The sequence below is a fragment of the Penaeus monodon genome, chromosome 23, assembly GCF_015228065.2.
Source record: "Penaeus monodon isolate SGIC_2016 chromosome 23, NSTDA_Pmon_1, whole genome shotgun sequence".
NCBI classification, from domain to species: Eukaryota; Metazoa; Arthropoda; class Malacostraca; order Decapoda; family Penaeidae; genus Penaeus; species Penaeus monodon.
In genome coordinates, this window is record NC_051408.1 from 39,287,418 (window position 1) to 39,287,962 (window position 545).

At 54.9% G+C, this 545-nt stretch overlaps 1 protein-coding gene across 1 annotated transcript in view; it reads right to left on the minus strand.

Annotated features, from left to right (window-relative positions):
• Window positions 1-125: 125 nt before the first annotated feature.
• Window positions 126-545, minus strand: part of LOC119588255 (glycine-rich protein 23-like) — a 689-nt gene continuing 269 nt past the window's right edge. The window contains exon 2 of the mRNA XM_037936951.1: window positions 126-542. Within this exon, the coding sequence (XP_037792879.1) occupies window positions 126-542 (417 nt within the window). The remainder of the gene's footprint in view (window positions 543-545) is intronic.

Here is a 545-nt window from a genome sequence, read left to right on the forward strand (position 1 = left end):
TGTTACTATAATTATTATGATTGTGTATAACGTCGATCAATTAGATGTGTATATACTGCTTTCGATCCATTTAAGCTATCCTGTCCGATTATACCTAAGAAGAACAGAAACACTTTGCTTCGCTATTATTGTTGCAGATAAGTCGAATCCGTGACGAATGACATTGCCTGTGGTATACACATAGTCCTCGCATCCTCGTCCTCCGCCGAAGGATCCTCGTCTCCGCCTTGGCCGAAACCGCCACCGCCGCCCACGCTCCCGCCGACGCTAGGAAGAACGCCAACGCCCACCAAGCGCGCGCGGACGACACTGCCTCCACCTCGTCCGCCGCTTCCTCCGCTAAATCCTCGGGCTCCTCCACCTAGTCCTCCAGCACCTCCGCTAAATCCTGCAACTCCACCGTGTCCGGCAAACCCTCCTCCGCCGCCGCTAAATCCACCGGCATTACCAAAGCCACCTCCTCCACCGGCTCCTCGGCTCCCGTATCCGCCTCCACCAGCCTTCGCCGAGTAAACCATTGCCATTATGGCCAAAACCACGATCTG